Source organism: Athene noctua, chromosome 17, assembly GCF_965140245.1.
Source record: "Athene noctua chromosome 17, bAthNoc1.hap1.1, whole genome shotgun sequence".
Taxonomy (NCBI): domain Eukaryota; kingdom Metazoa; phylum Chordata; class Aves; order Strigiformes; family Strigidae; genus Athene; species Athene noctua.
Window position 1 is genome coordinate 4,340,228 of NC_134053.1, and position 23,564 is coordinate 4,363,791.

Sequence of the window (23,564 nt, forward strand, 5' to 3'; positions counted from 1 at the left end):
TCCTCCTCAGCAGTGATTCTTGCAAGACACATATCTCAACAGCCTGATTTTCCAGAGACTGGCAAACTTGATCAGCAAGCGGGGTCCTGGCAGCCCCTGCAACAGCAACCACCCCAGCAGCCACCCTGTGCACTCGTGGCGCTTGCAGAGATGCATTTAAACACCCTTTAAGCACACTGAAAATCCTCAGGTTTCCTAAAACCCTCCAGGATCCTGGAAGCCAGAGTCAATATACAAATTGTGTAATTTATTATGTCCCTCCCAGCAGATCTTGCGCCACACACAGGGCTGTCGGTGGGTGCTTTGCTCTGGAAGTCACCGGATGAACAACCCTCAGCATCTCGTATCCACCCGCTGCCAACCTGGGGCCTCCCAAACCCAAGCACCAGTCCCTAACCGTGGGTGATGGAGTTGGCAAGGGTGGGAAAAGGCTTTGAGCAGGAAGAGGTCAGGACACATAAGGCTGAGCCTAGGCAGTGTGGAAACATCCCCTTCCAGGCACAAAGCTTTGGGGGTGACCAGGACACCGCGTTCCCCCAACTCCTTCACCTTCCACCACAGAGACCAGGACCAGTTTCATTGCCAGACAAGCCAACACACCAACACATGATGCAGCCAAATGCAATTTCTTGCACATGCAGTGGTTGGGCAAAGGTGACGGCTACCAGATTTCCCTGATGGGCTCCCTCCAGCCAGGGCCACGGCCCCAACACGGCGCTGGCCCAACACAGCCCTTGCACCTACGGCTGAGGAACCGAGCAGGACGCGCAGCGTGGGGGTGGCTGGGTGCAAGGCTTACGGGCAGGCGTCTCCTCCCTGCATGGCAGGTCTGCAGCGGGTGACTCTGCGTGGCCTTCCTCATGGCCCCGGCCAGCGTGACCTCCCGCTGAACCGCAGCGCTGGCAGCACACGCCGCACGGACCCGCAGACAATTTGCTGCCTCCTTCAGCTTTGACGAGTTAAGGCTGCGCCTCCTTATCCTGGACTTGTCTTTGGTCGTGTGAACCGCAGGAGGACCCAAAAAAGGCTGCTCCTACGGCTCACGCCAACCCCGCACCCCCTTCCCTCTCACCGCGGGGACACCCCAGCCACCCTCTGTCCCCTTCTGGGAGATGCCGCGGACAGCTTGATGCTTTTACAAGCGCAGGGAAGAGCACCCACGCCCCGCTGGCGCTGGGTAGGCGGGCGAGCATCGGGTGATGCGGTGACGGGGCGGCTCACGCGGCATCTCGGCAGCCTCGTCCTGCTCATTGCGAGTCACGCTGCAGCAGCGGGGCTGCGGGAACCGCCTGCGAGCGAGCAGCTCGCGGCCGGTGGGAAATCCAAGGGAGCAAAGCTACACTGGGGAAGGGCACAGAGGCCCCGCGGGGAGCACGATGGTGCCGAAACCTCTAAGCTGGCTGTGGTCTAACCCCATGGGTGCTGATGGGGCTCCCAGGATGGGCAGAGCCAGGCGGCGGCTGCAGCTTTCCCATGCTGGCAAGGCTCTGCTATCACCCGCGCTTCATCGCCACACCGGATAAGGGGAGTGGCCCGGGAGCTGCGGGACGCCTGTTTAATGTTTAATATTCCTGGAAACTGGTAACTGTTTGACAAGTGAGATAGGAGCTGACTCAGCGAGGAGCCGGGGATGAAAAAGTCGTTCCCAAGACGACTTGCTCCCTTGCTGCTGGGAAGTCGGTACAAGCCGCTGCTGTCCTGTTTTTGGTTGAGTTAATGTTAAATTTGAGGAGTGTAGCCCTGCTGGCCTCACTCTCCCTTGCTGGGAGGTTTTCTCCTGTTTGGGAAGGAGGAGAGGGTGGGGAGGGGTGGTGCTGGACTCCATCCATTGCCGGAGAGATGAGCGCTGCAGCCAAGAGGCCTCAGCCCTGCCACGGGGCCGGGGCCAGCAGCATCCACACCAGCCCTCGACACTGTCAGCACTGCTTCCAGCTGCTCAGCAGCGAGAGGGGCTGCTCCCCCAAGGGTGGCCGGGCAGCGTGAACGATGCTCCCGCACGAGCAGCACTCACCCACTGGCTCCTGCATCCATCATAGGGAAAGTGCGGAGGCCGTCAGAAGTGGTGGAGACACACGACGGCTCCCTACCGCCTCGTCCTGCTGCTTTGATCGGTTGTTTTTTTAAATAGCCCCATCCACAGCGCCGCATACAGCCCGCCCAGCCTGGTGGCACCCATCTTGCTGCCAAACTGCCCCCCTGCAACCCCACGGGAGGGATGTGGGTTGTGGGATGCAGGACACTGGACGTGGGATGCCAGCCTCCAGTTCCAGCCCAGCTGGACTGTTGTCCCTACATGCAATGGCAGGGTGGGCTCAGGAGTCCAACCTGGCCCAGGAGCCAGCGTGGATGGAAACAGGAGCCATTAGAAAAATCAGCGCTATGAAGACACATGTATTCATATATGTTCTTTAAAAAACCAGGAAACCCCCTCCCCATTTGTGAAGCTCTTGGGTGGGGAGGGCTCTGTGGGAGAAGCCAGAAGGGGAGCAGGACATTTCTCCAAGAAGGAGGCAAGTGCTTCCCCTCCCTGTCCCAAGAGCCATCCATGAAGGGTCAGGGGTGCCCTCGGCTGCCAGCCCCAGGGGTGGGCGGAGGGCTCGGGACTGCAGAAGCTCTGGTGAAGACCCAGTGGCATGGCCCCAGGAAAGCTCACGTGGCCCACACCGTTCTCCTCCCTTTACAGCCAGGATGGATAATTCACCCCTACAGATCCAAGCAGCATCTTTGCCAAGGGAGCAACTCGTCCCCTCTCTGCACTGGGAACATGTCCCTGGCGTGACTCCTGTCAGTGCCGACTCAGACAGAAACTGTTCCCAGCCGTGGCTTCTGGTAAACCAGCCTGTGCCTCGCTGTCTCCGAGGGCACATCCCACTCCATCGTGTCACCCAGATGGTCTGCCACCAGCAGACGCAGCAGCTCTGCACCCAACACCTGCCCGCTGCCATTGCCCGGCAGCACCCGTACGCTGGGACATCGCGCTGCCTGTTGCGTAACGGCCTCTTTGCAAGCGATGACCAAAGGGTCACGGGCACACGGGGACACAGATGGGCACGTCCCTTCACCTGGCGGAGTGCCTGAACAGTGATATTGCCAGGGAGGAGCTCACGAAAGAGCATGTGGGCACTGTGGCACACAATGGAGACGCTCATCTGGCCCTTGGGTGGTATACTTGCCCACCACTCTCCCCACTCCTACCTGCTCTTGTCCACAGCATCCTGCTCGTCCATCTCGTCCGCGCTGCAGGTTGCGCTGGAGTCGCTGTCGGGGTTCACCCCGGGGCCTTTACTGCCTTTATGACTTTCCTTCTTCTCAGCCTTGGGCGTCCCCTCTGTCCCCGCTGTCCCTCCGCCACTGACGCTGCTTTCCGCCTTCTTGTCATTCCCCTTGTCCTTCTCCTGGCTGTCTTCGCTCTCCTCCTTCTTCACCTCGCTCTTGCAGGGCTCCTCGCTCACCTTCTCCTCCGGCTCCTCCGTTTTCACCACGTCCACCACCAGGTCCTCCTGCCCCTTCTCCTCGCTGCTGGGCGGCTCGGGCGCTGCCTCTGGCGGAGGGCTGGTGGCAGGAGCGGGGTTGGTGGGGGGAGCGGGGGGAGCGTCGGGGGGTGTTGGAGCCTCTTCCAACTTGACTGCCGGTTCTGCGCCGGAGTCACCTCCTGGCCCGGGTGGTGCCTTGGCCCCGTTTTCGCCTCCTTCTTTGGCTTCGGGCCTCGGCGAGGGAATGCTCTCGGTGTCGGAGCTGTTATTTACTGCAGCTGAGAAAAGGGAAGAAATAAAAATAAGGATCAGCCCGAGATTCTCACTTCCCATATCGCTGCCTCCACCCCCTCCCCTGGGAGGAGAACGCCCTCGTTCCTCTGAGGGGGAGACGATCCCGGGGCTGGGAGAGCTGCGCCGGGATCCCCGGATCCAGAGTTTACCAAGCAAAGGGATGCTCTGGGGACCTCTTTGCTTGCCCAGCAAATAACCCCCACCCAAATGCAAAATCACACGCCCAAAAGCCTGGAGACCAAGTGACCGGGAAGCTGGATTTTAAGGGAAAAGCCAGGCTGCTGGCTGGATCTGCAGGACAGGACCAGCTCCCTCCTCACTCCTCACCCATGGCTCTGGATCAGCTCTGCTCCCCCTGGACCAGGCACCTCGCTGGCACCCTGCTTGCTGACTTACGTCGCCCGTGTCCCTGGCTCTGCCACCCCGGGGCAGCTGGGGACCATCCCAAAACACCGTGCGGGTTTGTTGTTATTTAAGCTGCCAGTGGCAGAAGAAAGGAGGTCAGGGTCGGCGAAAGCAAAGCGCTGCCAGTGCTACGGGAGAGGTTAATCATTACACAGAAAGGATCACTCTCAAAGCTGCCACCAGCGGCTTGGAGCGAGCTGGAAGCACAAGCGTCCATGCCCTGCTGCAGGCGGTGGTGCTGCTGAGAGATTGTTTCTGCAGTTGGGGTGAGGATCGTTCCCTCCAAGCCTTTGCCGGACAAACACGGCCAGGGCCAAGAGAACCAGGAGACTTCTACGGTCCCATCCCAGCATGTCCCCACCAGGCAGGGCTCTCACGCTCATGCCCAAAGGCTTCCTCGTGTGCATCCCTGGACCTGTCTCTCTCCATACCAGCTCAGACAGCTTTCAATGGGTGGCACAGAGGGACCGTGTCCCAAGAGCTGTACGTCAGAGCACATCCATCCTTCCCTGGCAGGCAAATGCACCACACTCATCAGGAATCTCAGCCTTCTCCAACCTTTACTCACTTGCAACCAAGCAATGAGGTGTCCCGTCACCCACCCAGGGGTGAGGTTTACAGCGTGTTAGGCCAAACTCTCCCCAACTGCCACTCAATGCTACTCTGAACGCCACGCTAAGGCATCCAACGGTGGCTTGCCCCAGGCTCAGCCAAGCTCTAGGCTCCAGGACACTCCCTCCAGATGCTGAATCCATGCTCTACACCATAACCCCCACACCAAGTCCTTCCCCCCATCCCCAGTCAGCCACATGGCCCCTCGACTCCAAACTGTTGCCTGAGCATCCCCAAATGTCACCCTGGAGCCCGTGGCCATCTCGTGCATAACACTCCCCCAGCACTTCTGTGACATTTCATCCCCCCTGCTCACGCCTTTCTTCAGCTCTGCAGCCCACCCCAGCAGCAGAACAAGAGATGAGGCTTGGAGTGTAAAGCTTGGGAGCATGTCAAGAGATCTGTCTCTAATCTCAAAAATACATTGTTTCCTCTCAGGCACTCTTACAAAGAGCAATAACTACCTTTTACTTTGCGCCTCTGAGTCACGTATCACCTCGCACAAAGATTTACCTGGAATCTGCCTTGTAATGAGTCACTTGCAACGATGATTTGAAAAGATTTCCCGTTTCAAGTCCCATTAGCCTGGGTGCTAAGGCCAGGAACCAGCGTGGTGCCAGCAGTGCTGGTTAAGTTATTAAATTACTTTGACAGAAGTCAAATGGGGCTATTGTTGGAAAATTAAGCACATTTTCTCCAAACTCACTGCTGCGCTTTCTAAGCGATAAATAGCTGAAAATTGTCACTTTCAAGTTGTTTCCTTTCTTTGGTATGGCTGGGAGGGAGGAAAACGCTGCCTTAAAAGGGAAAGGAGGGGGAAAAGACCCATCAAGATACATCAGCCTTGCTGGTGGGAGACCACAGCTTCCCTTGCCTTTGCTGGCAGTGCTGGCCTCCGGGAGCTCCACTGCCCAGGACAGCAGCAGCAGTGATGCCCTGATGGGATGGGGATGGGCACACACAAACATTGGTGGGTTATCCCTCCTTGAGCCCATAGTAAGCTCTTGAGAGCCCACGGTGGCAGCTATCTAAGCCTGCTGAGCATGCAGGACCCTCCTTTGGAAGAAAACACCGTGAAATGTGATTTACAAGAGCGCACAAGCACGCCAGGCCCTGGTAAGCTGGGTGCTCTTGGAGAGTGTGCTGATGGAAATCAGAAACCAAAGGGCTCCCAAAAATAACCACCTGTCCAGACAGACACAGGAGGAGGGCAGTGATCCAGGGCACTCCTCGCAAGCACGAAATTCAGAGGCATCTAAAATGCCATGGGCACCTCGTGCCTCGGGACGCTGTCATCTTGGTGTGGCTTTGGGGTGACAGATGTTACCACCCGCCAGCGCTGACATTTGCAGCCCCGGAGAGGCTGTGCATGGTGCCTGTGCCACAACGGTGCAAAGGCAGGAGAGCAGAGCGCAGCCCCCCCACCGCAGTCCCCCTTTCCTCACCTTCTGCCTCCTCGGCCATCTCCTCCTCGTTGCCGCTCGTCCCTGACACCTCCATCTCCTCGTCCTCAGCTGCGGGAGGGAAAGCAGCTTCTTCGTTTTGAACAGCGGTGCCTTTTTTCTTCTTCCTCTTGGCGTTCCTTTCTTTCTCCTGGGGAAGAGGCAGAGGATGGTGAGAAGGAAAGCCCACGGGGAGCCACGTAGGAGCAGAGAGCACCAGTCCTGCCCCAAGGGCCAAGAGGGATGCTAACACTGCCATGGCCCCGCTGGGGAAACCCTCTGAATATCAGTCCCCGGGACTGGACTCGCCTGATGAAAGCCCGGCAGATTGGTGTCACCTGGCCAAAAATGACCACTGTGCAACGGCAAGCCCGGGTCCACGTGAAGGGATGGCACGGACACGTGGACAAGGGACACATGTGCAGGAGTGCAGGGCTGGCAAGAGCCCAGTGGTCCTGCGGCCACCTGCTACGCGCATGCGGCATGTCCGTCCTGCGCATTTCCAGGCACCACCTCCAGCTATACAAACATGTGTGGCCGCAGCTTGACGCTCATCTGCAGGCAACGCAGGGCGTCAGGCCCCGGATATGGTCCAGCCAACGCTTTCGTGCACCAGATTGTGTGTCCTCCATGGCAGGTACTACCAAAGGACTTTGACTCCTGTGCCGGGGAGGCTGTTGCTGGTGGCGACACTGTGTGGCATGGTGAGGTGCCTGGTGTCCTGCCCTGCCCCGAGACAGCCCCGACCTCGCTCGCTGGGGCACGTGCCACAGCCACGAGGGCACAGACAGCTGCTCCCTCCCGCCGATCTAAAGGAAAAGTCTCGGCTTTGCTATTGTTTCCTGCTCTTGTTGCTTGAGTAAATATTACCAGTAGGAACAGGCCCATCATCTCCGGCTCTCCCTGCAAACCCCACACGAATGACGTGTGTAGGACGTTTATTTACATGGATGAAAAGATAAAGCCGTGGTGGAAACGTTAACTCTGCTGCTGGATCTCTGTGCTGGGAAGAGTCGGTCCCCCCTTCCCCCCGCCAACTTTTCAATCCTTTAAAAAACTTCCAGATAAAACAAACAAATACAACTGCTTTTTGCTTGGAAACACTGCTTGCTCAAAAATCTATTTTTATCAAACTGGGCAGGAGAGAGGGGAAAAAAGGCACTTGAGAAAGGGCTCTGTGAAGGCATGGAGAGGCGGCGGGAGGAAGGCAGGGCTCCGCGTGCCCTCGCCCCATCCTGGCAGTGATGCCCTGGCACTGCCAGCGTTCGCGCCTTTGCCACGGCAGCGATTCAGCAACCGCACGTTTCTGTCTGAAGCAGCAGTTCCCCATCACGCTAATGCGGTGACAAAGCGCCGACGTTACTATGGCAAAGACTTCTCTGCCTCTTACTCACGGGTCCGTGACTCAGCCGCGGGCAGGAGCAGGCTCCTGGCTGGGGAATTAGCTGGGAACCAGCCTCTGCCTCAGCACCCTACTTGGCCAGAGCCCGGGGCCGGCGGCTGCCAGCAGAGAGAAGCAGTGAGCTGCCCCGGGGGCACCGTGGGTCCCTCTCCTGGCAGACCCCACTGCTGGTCTTTAGGGATGATGATGTGAAATCCAGGCAGCAGATCCTGGCTACATCTAGAGATACGTTCAGGCCACCATCTCGCCTCTTATAATGCCAACAGCTCTGGCAGTCTTGCTCCCAGCGCCCTGCCCGGGAAAGGGGCCCTGGACACCATAGGACACAGGATCCTAACCTTGACTGCAACCGACATGGAGAAGTCTCTGTGAGCCGTGTCTGGGACCAGGCGTCTCCCATCCTCACAGTGTACTCTTAATCCCAGCGGTTACCAGTGAGGCCACAGGAAGGTGCCAGGGCCATTTGCTACAGATGCTCTGATGCTCATTTTGCGCTATACCAGCTCACGGGGTTTCTGCTCTCTATGTGTCACTATTTTTGCAGGAGCATCCAGGACTTGGTGCCACTTGAGCAGCCTGCCTCACTGTGACCCCCGAGGAGATGTGCTGTGCACAGCGAGGACACCGCACCCTGCACGAGGGGTCACTCCGTGCCTGCTCCCCGGCGCTGTCCTCCCGGGCACCCGGGCCCCAGCCAGCCCCATCATGCTGACTCCCAGCTTGGCAGGGATGAGCAGCTCTTCCCTTCCCTCATTTCAGGCACTGGGCACTGCCTCCTGCCGCTCGAGTTTACCTGCACTGTCTGTCCTGGAGGAGGAGATGGAGATGCCATCTGTCCCCAGGAGCGATGTCTCTCTGGCCTTCTACCTTGCAGGCAGAGCAGCCATCCCAACAAATATGACCTCTCCTTGCACTCACCACCTGACGTGGCAGCAACAGCCAAACCAGCTTCCAAACTGCGCTACCAACACGGAGCCATCATTACGGTTTCCTATCAGCACCAGCCCGTCCTAAGAGCAGGACCAGGCAGTCCTGGACTGGTGTGACATAACGATGCGCATTTACGACCTCACCAGGACTGAGTCTAACCACAGAGTGACTCCTGTGCGCTGCCACAGAACAGGACCTCTCTGCCACCGTGGTGAGGAAGGTCCCAGTTCCCCATCTCAAGACCAAGGCTCTGCACAAAGGCAAGGCAGACTCATTCACCCTCCAGAAGAGGCCACCAGGCTGTCCTCCTGAAGCAGCTTTGCTGTGCGAAGCCAGCATCACCCAAAAAAGCAAGAAACTGTAGAAATGTTGCTCAGCGGGGTACAAAGGACTGGTCCTCCAAGCAGGACCAGCACCAACCCAGAGGCTAACTCGCCCATCTTTGCTGCACAAGCTAAAACAAGCCCCAGCAGTCACTAGACCAAAGAGACAATCACACTGCAAAGAGGTCCTGGTAAAGACAGTGCCTAATCTCCAACTGCTAACAAAAAGAGCAGCTCTGAGGACACCGTGTATCCCAATGCCCTGCTTTCCTTAAATGCCGAGATTAGAGAGCGCAGCGTGCAGAAGGTCAAGGCTGAGTGACGCTGATGCCTGGGACGCATCTGAGCCGCTCGGCAGCAAAATCAAGCCAAAACACACAGCAGGGCAGATAAAGCGAAGCCTCGAGGTGGCCTGACCCTGCCCCAGCAGTAACAGGCTGCCTGTCCCACGGTGCAGCCGGCTGGCAGGGGCACCCTGATCCATGGGGGTGCTTACAGAGGGAGGAGGGTGAGGATCTGCAGCATCCAGCCCCGCTGAGCCAGGACCGCAGTGGGATTCACCTCAAACAGGCAGGAGAAGGGTCTCGTGAGTGCTGAGCAGGTTGGGGAGAGGGGAAATGGGGCTCTGCGTGCTGACACAGCCCATGCACAGCTCCCCAGCCCCTGTGTGCTCTCTCCCCCAGGAGAACCTCTCTAGTAAAAGGATGGGTCTTCAAAGAAAAACCCCAAACACAGCACATGGAAGCGTATGGACCACGTGAGCTCTGGAGGGGTGGAAAAGGAGCATCACTGTACCAGACACCTTTGCCTGCTGCAACCCAAACCCTTCTCTTTCCTCATGCTGGATGCTCAGAGGGAGGGTCCCCCCATCCCCAGAGCTCCCCAGGCTCTGGCCAGCTGGGGTTCAGCACACAAGGGGTCAGGGGGCTGCTGAAATGCCTGGCCCCATCCCACCCAGCACTGTCCCAGCACAGGGAATGGGGACATCTTGCTCCACACCGCGTTGTGCCACATTCTGGGGACAGAGGGACCTCGCCAGTCTCTGCTTCCCATCCCACACTGGTCACTGCTGCCCACCCGTCCCCACAGCTCCTTCGAGTCGCCTGCACGCTGATGAAACTCAATGTCACACCTACCTGGAAGAGGAGGCTACAGCATTAATGAGCCCCATTTGGGAAATGAATGAGATCTGCTAATTAAGTTTACTCTCATTAAGCAAGAGGAAGAAAAGCAGAGCCACTGTGTTTCCCCGCACATGATCAGCAGTAGCTGTTGGTGGTGAGGGCAGGGAATAATCTGGGGATGTCATGGCAAAACTAGGCAGTGCCACGCTGCTTCGCCATGTGCTTCCTCCACAGAGGTCACGGCTGACTACCCGGTATAGGATGAGATTTGGAGGCTCAGTTGCTTGGGAATATATTTAGGAGTCAGGAAGGAAGGTCTATGGCAATTTAATCTCAGTTGTTCTTTTATTTTATTCAGCTTTCTGGCATCTGCTGTTGCCACAAAACAATAGAGCACAATAAATAACAGCTGAACGTTCATTGTTCTTCTCCACGACCGAAATCCATAGCCTCCAATGCTCAAAAAATAAAATGATGATGCTGATATAAACTGCAAGTGAGAGTGAGCAATTAGACTGGAGAAGTCTAGCGGCTGCCTTGGAGGGACGGATGCAGGGAAAAATGTGGTTCTGCAGAAAAACACTTCCGTGATATAATTTCTGCAACATTAGGAAGCAGAGTAAATTAATATACACCGGCTCCACTGCCAGCTAAGCTGTATGATCTTATTTCAGATTCTCCCCAGTAATGAACAATTATATCTTTCTAATGTAACATTTTATATTCAGAGGGCTTGATGCACATTTCATTGCAATCTTATATCGGTTTTGGGGTCTTTTATATAGTTTGTTTGCTTTGTTTCTAAAAACAATTTGGTGAAACATGGGAACACAGAAGTGTCTCTGTGCATAGAGAATTAATAAAAAAGAATCGCCGATTTCTTCTCTTTCTCTCATTCCTATAGACTGACTAGGATATTAAATTCCTGGGTGAGTCATTGAATGTTTTCCTGTCTTTCTTTTTACTCTTGCTGTAATAGCTTGCTTGGAGAGATTCCTGCATTGAACATTGTCCTTTGCATTTTCAAAGCACCCCTTGGGGGTTTAGCCATGTGAATTCTATTAGCCAGAAACCGGGAACCCCAGGATATTCTACAAATGAAATAATTATAATCTTTAGTTGCTCTTAGCAGTGCATCCTATCTCCAGAAGACCAGACAAACCCCACTTCATTCACACCCTGCACCACATGCCAGAGAAGCAGCAGCGTTAGCCCCTTCTGATGGGGAAACTGAGGCATGGACAGATGTGCACATCTGCTTACAGCCCCAAAGACAACCGACATCCATGTTGAGACCAACCTTTCCTCACGTTGACCTAAACCCCTGAGTTTCTTTGGGGCAAACCGGCAGTTTACCAGGTAAGTGTGGTACCTGCAGGGCACAGGGCTGCGTGGCCCAGCCAGGCTCTCTGCTCGCTGGGCTGGAACAGCACAACCTCGCTGGCAACAAACTATTTGTGCAGCTGGGACTGAGCTCGTGTCCTGGCCAACGCACCACAGCCCCGCTCCTCCTCCTGCTCCTCATCTCCCCGCGTACCAGCCACGCTCCAGACGCCCAGGCATCTCCCACGCAGCAGCTCTCCCTCCTCCAGACCTCCCAGGGACAGATGGGTGGACAACCCTTTCCTGCACTGCTTCCCGCTCCCCGGAGCTTTCATTCTGAGATGATAGAGCCCTCCCTTGGCTGTGGAAACATGCAAGCGCTTGCTAGGAAACATCTACAGTGCCCAGTGGAGGCTGAGACAGGGCTCTCACCATTTTCAGTTTGTGCTGCTGTAGGATCTCGTCCAGGTTCTGCCTCTTCTTGTAGTTGAAGTAGAAGTTTTTGCACTGTGACACGGTCTTGGAGCCCACCATCCTGGCAATGGCCGACCAGTTCCGCCCATGCTCAAGGAGACCTGTGGTTGGAGGGGGGAGAAAGGAGAAGGGTTTAACACCAGATATGCTCACACAAAGGCAGCAGTATCGACACAGCATGAGAAGCATCTTCTGTGCAAGCCAAACTCGACAGGAACAATATGGTCACTAGCACCGGTCTGAAAGGTTTCCTAGGCCAGCAGATGACCTACAAGAGCCTTTTTTTCTTTCCAAGGGGAAAAAGGACACCATGCTGACCACCTCTGGAACAAAATACGTCCCACAGCCACGTCTCGGCCAGCCACCAGGAAGGTGGGATGGCTGCAGGAGATGCTGACATGCCCAGAACTTGAGAGCGCAGCTCTCGGTCCCCACCATGAAGTAAAGGCTCTCCCCACCCTCCTGTGCCCCAGTGATGACTTCAACCGGGGTGATGAGGCACTTCCTGGGGTTGGAGCACAGAGCCCTGCTACAGATGGGGAGGAAGAGCCCAGGCAGGGAAGTGGCAGCACGCAGGCAGGGAAGCCCAGGTGATGTCCTGGGCTGGGAAGAGGCATCCCAGGGGATTAGTGCTGATCCTGCTCATGAGCAAAAGCGGCTTCCCAGGTCAGGCGCCATGCCAAGGGCTGGCAATCCTGGCCAGACAGTGCCACCCGAGCACGGGGCTCCTGTCAGCGCTGGGGCAACCCAGCAGGGTGAAAGAGGAAGAGGAGGAGGAAGGAGCGAGTGAGCACCCTGCATCCTTGTGGTCTCTGCAGGGCTGTCTGGGCACCCCCAGTCCCACAGCTGGAGGTGGGAGTCGCAGCCACAGCCCAGGGGTGGGTGCAGCAGCACCCTAGTCCCTCCATCCCAGGCTCCTGGAGGTGACCCAGGTGAGGACCATCCAGGCTTTCTGGGAAATAAAGCCTCGCTGCCTGCAATCCTTCCTGGTGCAGTGGTTGGGCCTTCCTGGGGTGCCTGGTGGGGCTGGAGCTGCACCAGCCTGCAGGACATTGCGGACCCAGCTGGGCCATACTGGTCCAGCCGGCTCCTGCCTGCCTGTGTGATGGCCAGCAGCTCCCCTGGTCCTCCCCTGCACCTTGGGTGGGGCGCAGGACAGAGAAACTATGAGCCCAGGAGTATGGTACTGCCACAAAAGGTGACTTCAAGATGAAAACCACCAGGGAATGACCCTGCTAAGAGCATCTTCCTCTTTTGTTAGGGGCTTTTCTGCCCAGAAGCCACCAACCACAGAACCTGGGAACAGCCACTGCCCCGAGCATCTCCGTTGTCCATCCCCAAACCCCTCCCTGGCTGCTCCGAGGCCATGGGGCTGAGGACTACAGTGAGTCCCACGTCAGGGCTCCCATGCGTGGCTCTGCTTGTGCCTGGGAGCCACGGCAGCTCTGCCCCAGCCCCGCTGCCAGCCTTCAGCCAAGCTGCTGCCACGTGTCACCTTTGAGCCCCAGTCCAGACCTAAGTGCCAGCCCAACCTCTGCTTCAGCCCAATAAAAAAACCTGCCGGGACAGACTGATCTCAGCGAAGCCACAAGCAATCAGGGCCCAAGGGATGCACCTCTGGCCAGGATCTGTGTGCCTGTGCCAGGATCCATGTGCCCGTGGCACAGGGAGGGCACGGCTTTGGAGCTGTGGGTATGTCTGCACTGAATAGACGGCACCACGTACCCCAGGAGAGGTGAACCCCCCTCCGCTCTCTGCTTCCCAGATCCTGGAGAAAAGCAACACTAGCCAGCACAGCAGGAGTTAACATCCAGCTGGTGCCTGTATCCTGCCCCGTCCCAGCACCAGGGCTTATCAAATTGCATGTAAGAGGTAGGCATCACATGGCGCTGAGCACCACAAAAGGCCATGGCAAGCCAAGAAACAAGTTTGAGCTTTAACTCTGCAACTCCCAGCCTCGCTTCAGCCAAACCCACGACCTCCGTCACCCCGCTGGCAGGCTAGGACTTCTTTAAAATAATAATAAATTAAAAAAAAAAAAAGGACGTCCGGCCACCAACCGTGAGAGATAACGAGCTGGGGCAGGAGTCCTCCCCCCTCAGTTGCTGAAGGCTGCAGGGGAAAACAGGACAGTCCCCTGTGTCACAACCCATCCCCTGTGTCACAACCCACCGCTGCCTTCCAAAGCAAACAAACGGCTGGGCCCCCTTTTGCTCATCACTGCGCCGGTGGCCCCGCACCAAGTGTGACAGCCGGGGCTGGAGCCGTTTGCTGCGCCCCAGGCAAAGCCCCGGAACACAAACACCGGCAGCGGCGTGCCCTGAGCTCTGCTGCTTCGGTGGGCAAGAGGCTGCGTCGCCCAGGGCCGGGGGGGGATGGATGCCAGCGCGAGCGGTGCCCAGCGCAGCGTGACCTGTGCCACCTGCAGGTGATGCCAGCTCCCAGCTGCCCTGTCCCCTGCCCACCGCAGGGCTGGGGGACGGGGACGCCGCTGGAGGAGCTTGCAGCTGGCGGGGCAGGTGCAGTGCCCGTGCCGGGCTCACGAGAAAGAAGCTGCCCACAGTCCCTGCCTGCAGGACCCGGCGCAGAGCCCATCCGCTCTTCTATTCACGTTAAAACCAGAGTAAAACAGCAACACCTGCTTCCCCACGCCATAATGATCTGCACGCTCAGGGAGAGACCTGCCAAGACACCCTGGGACGTGCCAGGAAGTCCACGGCTCACCGGGCCGAGGAGCTCTGTGGGCATGGCAGCCCCCAGCTCCTGCACCCCCCAGCCTCCGCCCCGCGCTCCCCGGCACGCCAGCCCGCCTCGGCACCGCGGGGCCCTTCGCTCTGCAGCGCAACTGAAACTATGACTAACGGAGTTATCAGATCTTAACGAAGGTTTTGCTCCTTGGCTTGGGGCGGGGGCTCTGGACTCGGGGTCTGCCCAAAGGCACGCAGCTACACGCAACCCTGAGGTTAACCCCATCCTTCGGACCCCAACGCCAGGACTTACGTGCTCCGGGTCCGGCTCCGGCGGGCAGGGAGTGTGCCCGGAGCGTGCAGTGGGTGAGCTGGGAAGGACGCGGGCGTTGGGGCACTTCTTCAAAGCCCCCCTGGGCACGGCAGCCCGCTGTGAAGCGCTGCGAGTGCTCCGCTCACACCCTCCCCACGCATTTTGCTTTCGCTCCCTCGCAGCAGCCGGAGACAGAGAAGAAAGCAAAGACGGTTCCTTAAATCCTGGGGGCGAGAGGATTTCAGAGCCATGGGCGGCCGAGAGCGGTGAACGAGCAGGCACCGAGGCTGGAAACCAGGTCACAGGCGGGAGACTCCTGACCCCGATGCCAGAAGTTGGTGGGAACACATGCTCCGGCCCCAGCGCTCTTCCCTCCGGCGGGGCTGGCGAGCAAACGGCGTCCTCCGCGCTCCTCCCGCTCGCTCGCCGGAGCTTTCCAGCCGGCGGTTGTTAAGGTGGATGGAAGCGCCTCCGGTATTTTCTCCCCTACCTCACCTCCTCGCTCAGCAGCTCGGGGCTACGGGGAGGCTGTGCAGTTTCAGGAGATGCCCGACGTTGCCAAGAAATAATAATAATTAAAAAAAAAAAAAGGCAGGAGAAAGGCGAAGGGGAGGGAGCAGCCGACCACGCGCCGCAGCTCCGCTCCTGCCAGCCCGGGGATGGGGAGCCGGTGCCGTCGGTATGTGGCGGAGCAGCGAGCGAGCTCTAATCTGTTCCTCTGGCTGACCCGGGTCTCGTTGCATCTGAATGTGACCTCTAGACAGAGCATTAATAACGAATGTGGCGCTGACCCAAGCTGACAAGGGGTGCGGCCGCTTGGCACCCGCTCCCGCCCTCCCTCTCTCACTTTCTGTCTTCCTCGCTCTCGTCTGAATGTCAGCGGCAGGGGGAGGGATCCAGGAAAACAAAGCTTGGCTAATAGTTTCCTCTGCTCTCAAGTGAATCAAAGGCGCTTTTCTTTGGGGATATGCTCGCCGGCGAGCCCAGCGCCACACCGGTGGGATGCCGCGGCACCCCGGCACACCTCAGCCCTGCAGCTGCTGCCCCGGCGGAGGAGGGATGGGGAGAGGTTTGGCATCGGTCTCACCATGGGCGGACCGGGGCCTCTGCTCCGGTACCGGCGAGCAGGGGCTGGGAGGAAGAAGAGCCCGGCACCGCACGCTCGGCGTCTCAGAGTGCAGAGGAGAGACCCCGAGGGGCAGTGCGGCGGGCGAGGGGCCTCAGCTTGCGTCCCCTCGGCTCTCTGCAAGCCGTGGGTTTTTACCGGAGCCGTTCCAAGGCTCTCCAGCACGGCCGCCCTGCTCCACCCAGGGCTCGGCGAGGGTGGAGGGAGCCCGTAAAAGGGTCCCTTAACAGGAGCTCGTGTGGATTAACAGATCAAGGTTACAGGGGAAAAACGAAGTGATCTCATTCCCCTACGCCTGGCAGTACCTGGTGCGATCCTCCAGCCCCTCTTGTGCCCACACACCCTCTTGGGAGTGGGGATGGAGACAAATCTGGCTACGGCAAAGCCGAAATGTGCCATAACCACATCCCAAAGAAAGACCAGCACTACGGAGTCAGCAACACCACCCAAGGCGTCCTGAAAGCGTGGTCGGCATCGCAGTGCTGCCTTCCTCCGCCGATCTCGGGGTGGTTTGCAGCGCGTGGGAGAACCGAGGCACAAGGAAGGTGAGTAACTTCTCCAGGGCCGTGGAGCCAGTGGGTGGCAGAGCCAGGCTCGCACTGGGCTCCTGATGCTGTGCCAGGAAAGCAGTGGGGACGGTGTGCGGAGGGTGAGCCCACGTCCCCGCAGGCGTTGCTGGAGGGACCACGGCGCAGGCAGCCAGCTCGGTGTGCTCTTGCCGCAGCAAAACTCCCCAGCCCAGCAGCTTCCACACCCATCACACCACCTCCCCGGAGGGAGGCAGTGCCACCAACTGAGGGGTGGGTACGGAGTCAGGACTCCCAGTCATCTCAGCTCTAGTGCCATCTCCCCACTCCGCTGGCGTCCTGCAGCTCCCAGGTCTCCCCTTCAGAGGAGCTGGTTGCTGGATCCCTGCATCAACCTGCTGCAAAAACATCAAGCCCTGTGCCCTGACCACAGCTCTCCTCATACCACAACTTCCCTTTTGCACTGTGTCCCCACCTTCTGACCCTGAGAGGGGACAGTAAGCCCCCTGGGACCCTGCTCCCTGAGAGGTGCCATCTCCTCCAGTCCAGCCAGGGAAACTCAAGTCTCCAGCACAAGGCAGCGAGTCCACACACAGCATCCGCTCCTGGTAGACCCAGCTCTCTCCCTTCACCTGGTTCGGATATTATTCCTGCTCCCTTATTGTTGAAAAAATAACGCTCAAAATTAAAATGTAGGCTGTAAATTATAGTAATTACCCAGCAGTTCCCCCTGACAGGCCCTTTGTGTTTCATTCACTGACACTCACTAAGCAAATCCTTGCAGTTTGCTCCTACACGCTCAAGAAATGTTCAGCCAACAGTGCCAGAGGTGCAGCTCCGGGGGCACAGTGGGCAGTGGCACTAGCCCGGGGCTACCACCTTGGCTGACAGCAGCAAAGCACCATCCTGGGATGGCAGGGACAGGATCGCAGCCAGCCACAACTCCTTCCATGATTCATGCCTTGGAAGCAGTTTTGCCCTCATGGCATCCAATCTGCCCCATCCCGATAATTTCCACCTTGTCATTTCATATGAACTGTGTGGCAAACACGGGGCTTGCTCGGAGCAGGCAGATACTGGTGCTCCAGCCACAGCAGCGGGCGCTGGGGACAGGCAGGCTGTTGTCACCCTGAGGTCCCCTTGCACCCGAGCCTGGATGGAGGGCACCCAGGTGGGGTACCCATGGCAACATCCCACCCCAGGGCCAGCAAGAGGCACAACACTCAGCGACCAGCATAGGCTGCAAACCAGCTCCTCCAGCTCACACTTATTACCACCAGCAGGATTTTACAGCAATAAATATCTGACTGGAACGAGGAAGGCTCCAGCATGAGCACGGGGCAGACAAAGGGAGGAAGGCAGGGAGCTGCCGGCTCCCCAGCATCACCCCACGCCAGCAACTTGTAAGAGCGACAGCTGTCCTGCCAGGAAGAAGTGATAGAGGAAAATGCCCACACAGACCTACCTCTCCCCGCCCTTCAGCCAGCAGCTCGTTAGAAATAACAACGCAGACCCAGTTGGGGCTGGAGCAGCACGCACTCGTGCGTGGGTTTACACGCCCGCGCGGGCTCCAGAAGATCCCGTGCAGCGAGATGGCACGCCGAAAGGCACCTGCGTTCCAAAGGCGACGGGAGAGGGCTGCCTTCTGCCAGGGGCTTTCGTGTCAGTGGGTTTGGCTGTATGTTAATTTGAAGAAATTGTTGGGGTTTTTTTTAAATTCTACTTTATTTTAGTTCCATGAACAGAATGGGACCAGAAAAAAAACATGGTTCAGGTCAGTCCAAAACTCATCTTACTTTCTGAGTTGATTGTTGGCAGAACTGAAAATCAGCCCTCGAAAGAATACTTTCTGTATCCAAGGAAATATTTTACAGCTACCCAAAATGAACTATTCAGGAGTATTCACGGGTTATTTAACTCTCTGTCATCAGCTTTTTACATTCCCGCCCAACCCTTCTCTGCCTCATCATGCCGACTCCATCCCATGGCTCCTCGGCCTGGGAAAAGGTGTAAAGAGCCCGAGATTGGCTCTGCCCCAAGGGCGAGGAGCAAGGAGCCTTGGTGGGGTGCAGGAGGACCTCAGGTGAGCAAGAACCTGTCATTTCCATGCTGCCTCTTTTCAAAGAACAAAACTACTGGTTAGACGCCAGGGGGGAAACCCAGAGCCGGGCGAGGACTGATACCAGACCGTAAAGACTAACAAAGGTCATGCTGAAACCTCCTGGTTCATCAAGTTCAGCTCCAGCGCTCTCGTGGCTGCAACGCTGGGCACCAGCGGCAAACTCGGCAGAGGGGCTGAGGAGGGCAATAAACCCACCCGGCTGAGCTAGGTCGGTGCTCACCTGCTGCTCCCAAACTCCCTCCCAGCCTACCTGTAACTCCTGCCTGCATGGGCCCCTGCCAGCGGGTCCCCCAAAGGCAGGAGCTGCCTAAACGCTGCCTTTTAAGGCCCAGCCCCATCCCTCTGCAGAAAGCCTCCACGCCCTGCCAGCAGGCAAAGCTAGGCAGAGCAGCGGGTGCTGCCCGCTCCCCGGCTCGGGAAGGAAAGGGGGGACATCCTCGAGCAACACTGGTTAACCAAAACCTCCTGTTTTAGGATCACAGCCACAGTGCAAGGAGGCAGTATCAAAAAACCACCTCCCCCGTCATTATACCAATCTCTGCGCATTTTGACAGACCAGTGAATCAAAGTTTATTGCGTAATGAAAGTGTCATTAAGCAAGAACTTTCCTCGCTAGGTTTTCGTTCCCCTAGTTAACTTTAATAACATGGTACTCCCCTTTATTGTCTCTCCCAGCAGACACAGTCCTGCTTCCTCCGGCTTGCAAGCTCTCTGTGCAGCTCTGTGACTCTGGAGCAGAGCAGACAACTTCGGCGTCTCACTGTTCCAGGGCTGTTTTCTCTTAGCCCCCTGAGCAGAAATGACATGGAGTTGCGTGCCATGCACAAAAAATGCAGGGTGGACACCAAGACCAGGCTGATCTCCCAGCTGACAGGCGCTGGGAGCAGAGGTCACCATCCCCACCTGCCCAAGCACCCCGGGGTGTTAGGGCTGACTTTCTGTAGGACTGACACCTTGCTTGTTTAAATCCCTGAACCAGGCAGCCGTGGGCTCAGACCGGTACCAGTACCAGGGAAGAGCGGGGCTGGCGCAGCCAAGTCCTTACGGTGAGGAGGACAGTGCCTGTGTCTCCAAGCCACCCTGAGCCGGGTGCCCATCACCTCCTCTGCCCCTGCCCAGCCGTGCCAGCAGCGGGCTCTGCCGCCGCCTCCACCAGGCTCCGAGGTTACCTCCGGAGTTTTGCAGTCACTGCGAGTCAGAAACCCCCACCATGCCGGTCCCTGGAAATGCCAAACAGAGCCAGTTTGAGGCATTAAAGCAGCTGCTTCCTGGCAAAGGGGAATTTGTCTTCTCTGTAGAGTCTGGTGTTGCAATCTCAGTTTCCCAGGTTGTAACGGAGGGGAAAACGTCAGCAATCGGGCTTTACACCAGCAAATCTCCCTGCCTCATCCTGGCCCCTGGGCTGGAACAATGCTACGTGCTCCCATGCTTCATCCTTCCTCCACTCAGGCTTTGGCAGCTGGTTTTAAGACTCCTTAAGCGCACCTCCAGCATCCAGCATAAAACAGCAAGAGGTACTTTTTAACAACCAGATGTGATCTCCAAAACAAAGCAGTGTTTGGAAAAGATCCCTCCAACGACCCTCCCCTCTCAGCACCTGCTCGCTCCATTACCTGGCCCCAGGCCAGTTTGCTTGATTAAAGTCTATCTATTAAGTTTTGCGTCTATAGAGAGCCCCGCTCAGCAACGCGCAGGATTGGCACCGGGTTGTAAAGAGGGTTGGAACAGCTTAAAGGCGAGTGAGCCAAACACTTCGGGATGGATATTCACCGGCAAAGTAATCCAAGTCCACAGCTCCCATCGGCACCTGGGCAGCCGGCGCTCCAGAACATGTAATCACCATCCCGGCAGCAGGTGCATTTTCCAAGCAGAGTCGAACCCACTAACATGCCTGTTTGCATTTGCCATCCCCAAACGGTGCTCATTTCCATTTTAATTTCCCATTTACAGTCCTCACTGGGCCAGGAGAGTCGGCAGCGATGCAAGCAGGATGGGGACGTGAGCTCGACAGTCCATCAACAGGACGTGACTTTGGCAAAAAATTAAAGCAGCGAAAGAGCTGGCGCAGGAGCGGCACGAGGAGGGGAAGTGGCAAGAAGGGCTGTGCTACACTCAGCACTTTTTAAAAACGGTCTCAGCAAAGGCTCTGAATCAGCTCCAGGATGTAAAGTCACCCCACGCAGCCCGCAGCCTTGTGAGCTCCCCGAGACGTGGCTGCGGCGCGCTGGGGTTCACCACCCTCTCCCTAAACCCCAGAGCTGTGAACACAGGCAGATGCTCTCAGTGTGTCTGGAACAGATCGCGCCAATAGCATGAACCTCCAGAGAGCGGGGCACAGCTACACCTTATGCTACAGGCACTAGAAGCTGCAAAAAGCAACAGGCAAAGTGCCTTCCCTGTCTCCTACCGTCAGCTCCTGCCTCGTGGGACACACGTGGGCTCCGGCTGCAGCCCAGACATTGCTGGTGTCAGCACAGCTCCCAGGGCCTGAGGGGCTGAGCACGCTCCCCGTGCCACTGCCTGTCCCCTAAAACCCTCACTGAGAACAAACCAGTAGCAGGATGGGCAGAATCGGGCCCCACAGCAGCTCAGGGCCCATCGCTCTACACTGACTCCAGCAGTCAGACACCGTCCATCCCCAACTGCTGGGTTAGCGCCGGCAGAGACAACAGGAGAAAGAAAACGAGCGGCTCACCTTTTTTAGCTGTCTCCATCTCTTCTTCGGTCCAGCGAGAGCTTTCATTCATCTCCAGAGAAGCTGACAAAGGGGAAGGAAAGGAGAGCAGTCAGTTGTGAGCGGGACACAGCAAGCCTGGGGAGCTTGGAGGAGATGCCCAAATGCCCAAACCCCGTCCCGCACCCTGTTCCCCGGAGGCACGACAAAACGCTGCGCAGCACAGAAGTGCTTCTGCAGGGAAGGCTGTGGCGGTGCAGGCTCTCAAGGCTTTTCCCCGCCACGGTAACCCATGCCCAGCTTCCCCCCCGGGATGAGTCTCGGTGATGCAAAACCTCTACTTTGGGACTGGAAGCGAAGCCAGATGGCTTGAGGGTGGCAGCAGATTTCCTGCTGATTTGGTGCCATGCACTCTGGCCCGCCAACAACAGGTAGCTAAGATGGAGCTGACTTCGGGCTGTGTGCTTTGGAGGTGGCAGACACAGGGTGGGACCGTCACCCTCAGCGGAGACGGAGAAACAGCGTCACCTCGGCGGTGACTTTGGCTGACCGCATCCATCAAGGGAGTTGGCCGTGCATGACTGCGGGCTCCCTCGGTGCCACCACCCGGCTCTCAGACATCTCAGAGCCGTTTCCAGCAGTGCTGGGGGTTCGCCCAGAGGAGCGCCCATTGCAGGGGAATGTGCTGCTCCGGCTGGGAGAGTCAGAGAGGGGTGTCAGCACCTGAAACTCCCCCTCTCCCCCATCCCGGCTGTGGTGCTGGGGACACCAAGGTCCTGCATAAAGCCTTCACTATGCAACAGTCCTGCTGGCAGCCTGGCACTAGAGCAAACCCTACAATAACAAACCAGGGTGTGAGTCAGAGGCAAAAAACAACTCGCTAAGGAAACAGATTTCCGGCTCAGGCTGCCAAGGGGTTATTACTCTGAACAACAGGCAAAGCATTATTTCAACAGTGATGAGAGATGTTTTGACAGTGTCCTTTCAAAATGGAAAACAGGCTGATAGGTTCAGGATAAAGGATACGAGCGAGGAGAGAAGGAAGCATCTTCCAAGAAGCTCTACAAGAAGCCGAGGCCCTGTGGGAGGACAACGTGGGCTCCGATGCCCACGGCATCGAGCAGAGGAATCTCCCTCGCAGCCGGCTGAGCACGACTGCAGGTGTCACCTCCTGGAAGTCAGCGCAGGTTACCGCCTCCCCCAGAAACGCCGTCCCCCCCCGGGATGCTGGCCAAGAGGGAGGGAAATCGATACCTCGCTGCTTCCCCCGGCTACGGGCAGAGCCAGGGCCACCGCGCTCATTTACGTAAAAGCGAGTCTCCCTGACACACTGCACAAGGCCCTTCGCTCAGCTTGAGGATGACTGTTATTGTATGGTAAAGAAATGTCAAAGAAACGGCCCGTTTGGTTTGATTAATGGTATTTACTGAGGTTGCGCAGTTATGAAACAGATGCCTACGGGGAGCTCCGGCACGCTGCAGTTAAACCACAATACGGTTTTGTGTTGTTTTTTAATGTTCAATTGGTATTTAAAATGCAATAACTTTCTTAGCCAACCTAAATTAAAGCACTATTGGAGAGACATAAAGTGAAACCAATTGCTCAGCTATGTCACTGGAATCGATCCATTCCTTTTCCCCAATTTAACATGCTCTAAAGTCTTTTCTCTGTGTTCGCAGTGAAGTTTATCAAGCACTCTGAGATGCTGAGATATAAAAAAAAAAATTCCCATCAAAGTTACTGGCATTATCTGCTGCTTCTTTGCAGCAGTGGTTAACAAGTTTGAGAGGTAGAGCAGGGCTCCGTTGTGCCGGGAACTATTTATATGGCCTATATGAAAACAGACCACTCGCAATCAAGGCTTCAGCCAGTTGTCAGCGGGGAAACAGGGAGGCGAAACACCTCTGGGTGATTTATAGCACATGGAATAGCAAAAGCAAGAAACTGCAGAGCATGGAAACCAAGAGGAGTCGCCCTGTTTTTATTTTTACCTGCCTTAGGTAGCACAGTAATAATTTTGTACTTGGTAGAGTGGAAAATATAGGAAAATCAGCCAAATTCCTTGATGCACTGACTTACTTTGAGGCAATACACGAGCAGTTTCCCACAGTGACCACTACTGCTGCTGCAGACGCGAGAGGTGGATGCACCTGACATGGGGCTGTGGGTGCTGCCATGAATTCCCGTCCAGCCCGAGCCTGTCACGGCACAGTCACGGGGTGCCACGCTTTGCCTCATCCACCTTGTCCCCAGAAGCTGCTCCCAGCCTCTTCCCGCTGCGCTCCACCACCCTGTAGCCTTGCGCAGGCAGGA

At 57.1% G+C, this 23,564-nt stretch overlaps 1 protein-coding gene across 1 annotated transcript in view; it reads right to left on the reverse strand.

Moving 5' to 3' along the window:
* Positions 1 to 23,564, reverse strand: part of NCOR2 (nuclear receptor corepressor 2) — a 255,287-nt gene that overhangs the window by 38,090 nt on the left and 193,633 nt on the right. The window contains exons 17-20 of the mRNA XM_074921112.1: positions 21,273 to 21,335; positions 11,761 to 11,903; positions 6,230 to 6,377; positions 3,196 to 3,751 (exon numbers count right to left, since the gene is read on the reverse strand). Coding sequence (XP_074777213.1) covers positions 3,196 to 3,751; positions 6,230 to 6,377; positions 11,761 to 11,903; positions 21,273 to 21,335 — 910 coding nt within the window. The remainder of the gene's footprint in view (positions 1 to 3,195; positions 3,752 to 6,229; positions 6,378 to 11,760; positions 11,904 to 21,272; positions 21,336 to 23,564) is intronic.